Source organism: Schistocerca nitens, chromosome 9 (assembly GCF_023898315.1).
Source record: "Schistocerca nitens isolate TAMUIC-IGC-003100 chromosome 9, iqSchNite1.1, whole genome shotgun sequence".
NCBI lineage: Eukaryota > Metazoa > Arthropoda > Insecta > Orthoptera > Acrididae > Schistocerca > Schistocerca nitens.
In genome coordinates, this window is record NC_064622.1 from 288132668 (window position 1) to 288136335 (window position 3668).

Here is a 3668-nt window from a genome sequence, read left to right on the forward strand (position 1 = left end):
ATGTTACGTTATTTAGTATTTAACCGCGATCTAATCAATAAGTATACTACTCAGCTGTTCCGATATCATAACATGACCAGTTGCGTTAAGCGTTACCAAAATACATTAGAGATGAATGGCCCGTTGTAAAACTTTAGTGAAATTTAGGATAGCTAGTAAACCAGCAAACATTTGGTAAGTCTATCACAGTGTAATTAAGAAAATAAGTAACGAACTGCATCGCTGACACTGAGTAGAGCGCATTTTAATAACTAAGTAAAAGTTCTGCCTGTGCTTATCTGTCTGCTGGAAGCTGCTAAACTCTGGCAGCTGGGAAAATACAATTGTTTTCGATTACACCAATAGATTTTCGCTTCACTTGCGGAGCTTCGTGGCGAGATCCGAGAGGAAGCAGCTTACTGACGAAGACTGGCTTCTTGCCGGGCCGCTGTCCAACTGGGCCCTCAGGTGAGCCACCGCCTCGTCAGGCTCTGCCTCGAGCACCAACCCGCCCTGCACCATCTCGTCCAGCAAGTGCGACACCTCGTCCAGGCGCAGCGCGAAAGCACGTTCCACCAGCTGGTCAGGTGTTCCGAAGTGTGCGCGTAGCGCGTAAATGAAGGCGTCTATCAGATCGAGGATGTAGAGCGGCGACTCTCCTCCGTCTATCCCGAACAACACTACGAGTGTGTCGAGTCTGCGGAACGCGCCACGTGAATCCGTCCCCAGCAGGTCCGCGCAGTCAAATATCTCGCTCATGTTGTGCTTGCAGCGCTCCTGCACGCGAGCTATCAGCTGCTTCTCTAAGACGAGCCGCTGCCCGTCTCCCATCTCGTCGTACAATTTAAAAAGGCGGAGATCGCCACTCTCGGTGAAAACTAGCACCAACTTTATCATTGCCTTCTGTACTGTTCACCTCCCACAGTCGAACGCTGTCGACTAGCTTCCCCTTGCAAATTATGCCACGAGGAGGCGTTGCTGATGGTCAGTGAGGTTCATTAGCTTCGATACATCGAAATCACAGATGGTGATCAACTACAGAAATATATGAACTGCAGTCTGCCATGTTTGAACATGAAGTTCGAACAGTTTATCTCGCGATTCGGCATATCTCGGATTCTACTCAATCTTTCCATCGGCCGGGTATTTTTAGTGACTGTTGTCAGTACGATCTCCTCGACCTGTCTTGGCGTTATTAATACACTGTGGGTTTTAGTAACAAAAATAAGTGTGAAACACGGACCAAAATATGTAACAACGGCAACTATTAAACAAATAAAAGACTATAATCACGATTCTGTTTAGTTCTCAAGCTTTTTCTGGTCTCGTCATCTAGTGACATTTACTGGTACTATCTCCACACAGGTCCTGCCGCCGTAATTTATTCTCGCGATAGCAATTACAGTAAGTTTACCATAATATATTTCGTTTGCTAGAATTTGATTCTTGACTAATTTTCTCCCTTGTTTCAGTTGAATGTTGCCATTTTGTTTTCAAACTCATTTGTAATGTTCAATTACGGCGGTACTTATGCAGAGATGGCAATGCCACGTTGCAACGCACTTCGTAAATCATTAGTCTCTCGAAAACAAGTAAAATATTGTACTGGAGTCAGTCAAGTAATTTTCGCTTTTTCCTTTTACCTTTTCTTAAAAATCAGCATAAATGTCGATACACTGGTAATGTACGAAAACTTTTACTGCGAATTTATTCGAATACGACAGTAGTTAGTGTCGTGGTAAGATTTAATACTACTGCCTTCTGAGTTTAACGAAACTGTCAAATTTAAAGCAGAGCCATAGCTTGTTGATGTGGCTAGTCCGCAAAATTAAGGCTACTATAAAAATTGACAGTCACATACTTTGTGGTTACTTACACATTTCCTCTGAGAAAAAAGATCAAACAAAGAGGTAAAAGTGCACTTACGGTGTCCGCGGCTGTTGCGTTGCGTGTTTATGTTGGTAGTAATTCGCGTGATTGGCAACGCAAATTGAATCGGTTGTCGATAGCAAATCTGCATGCTTGTTCGTAGTTTCCCATGGTTCGTAAATAAAGTTAGCTGGTATTTCAACACGTTTTTACTTGGTTGCTTTCTTGTCTGTTCTGTACAAATGGTGTATTTGATTTCAAACTAATTTCCCAATGAACTAGAGACTTGAAACTTTCTACATAGCTTAGAGCTGGGTGACGATGGAGTAGTAACTCGCTCTTGTGTCCGATGGGTGGTAGAGGGTAATTTGTTTTTATTTCTTGCTTCTTTATTTTATTTTTGAGGAAGAAACAATTAAACAGATTGTTGTATTATCAGTAATTCAATTTCAGATATTACCAGGTAAAAAGGCACTAAAATATATGTCTCCCATTTAATGTCGTCAAAATGTTCGCAATCCATTACAAATGTTCACACACACACAGGGCTAAAATACAGAAAATAATTACGATTTAAATAAAGACTTTTTAATATAACACGTTGTTAAAATGGACTAAAAAGTAAAAATAATTTCTCTTAGCACCATACAGGTTTCTAACACCACACAGATAGTTCTGAAAATTTCCGACTGTGAATATTTTAATAGCTATGAAAATACTCGTCCGATTTATAGCGAAAAACGTGCAATGCACAATTAATACATGAATAATTCAACTCTTAACTATTATCTACTGCATCCACCTCACATTTTTCGTTACAGGTCATCTAATTATTTTTGTAACTATTCGCAGTCACATATTTTCAAAACTGCATGCATGCGGTTAGGAATCTGTATGGGGCAGGAGAAATCATTTTATGCTTTTTAATCCGTTAAAAGTGTTATATTAAAAAGTTTTTTATTTAAGTAATTATTGTTCTTTTAGGTTAAAATCTAACCACATTGTCGGAAGTTTCGGCAAAATCGGAAATAAGACATACAAGTAGTTTATTGCACTGCCAAACATTTATCTCGTGCTACCCTATAGTATTTTCGTGTTGATAATCCTTTGGCTTCGCCAGCTCACAAACAGGTTGTCACTTTCCAACATAACCTTGGCCCCAGGCTACGCTACACGTCAGCCTGTCAGCACTGCTAATTTTCTTCCCATTAACACCGTTTTATAGCTTCACCCGGAAAATTAAAGCAACTGCAATGGAATACGAAGCAATATCGCAAAAACTCTTGCCACCTTATGAGAAACAAAAAATAAACCACAAAAATACGAAAGTCATTAACCAACTTTAAAACCCACAATAACTTGTCGAGTGGGAGTTATTCTTGCACTCTCATATGGACAAAATGTAATCAATTCGTATCTTCTGCCGAAAGAAATGATCTGACTCATTAATTCTAATAGGCCACCATACACTTTAACGCAATTGGTTACAACTGGTCAACGGATTGCCAACATCAGCACGCAATCTAAATCCACTTTAGCCAATAAACATATATCCAGTAATCTCAAACTTCTACATCTACATACATATAGTACTCGGATCATCCGCATGCTACTATACGGCGCTCGGGAGAGAGCACCACGTACCATTAATAGTCATTTCGTTTCCTGTTCCACTCGCAAATAAAGCGAGGTAAAAACGACTGCCTCAAAATGCTCTGCACGAGCTATAATTTCTCGGATCTTATCTTATTGGTCCTTACACAAAACGTACGCCGGCGGCGATAAAATCGTTCCGCGGTCGCCTCAAATGCTGGTTCTCT

At 40.4% G+C, this 3668-nt stretch overlaps 1 protein-coding gene across 1 annotated transcript; it reads right to left on the reverse strand.

Annotated features, from left to right (window-relative positions):
* Window positions 1-354: 354 nt before the first annotated feature.
* Window positions 355-810, reverse strand: LOC126204185 (AP-3 complex subunit sigma-like). The gene has a single exon (XM_049938589.1). It carries the CDS (start codon window positions 808-810, stop codon window positions 355-357), a length of 456 nt encoding a protein of 151 aa, XP_049794546.1.
* Window positions 811-3668: the final 2858 nt, after the last annotated feature.

Coding starts and splice junctions, on each gene's coding strand:
- LOC126204185 (XM_049938589.1), bottom strand. CDS start 810: ATGGGAGACGGGCAGCGGCTCGTCTTAGAGAAGCAGCTGATAGCTCGC.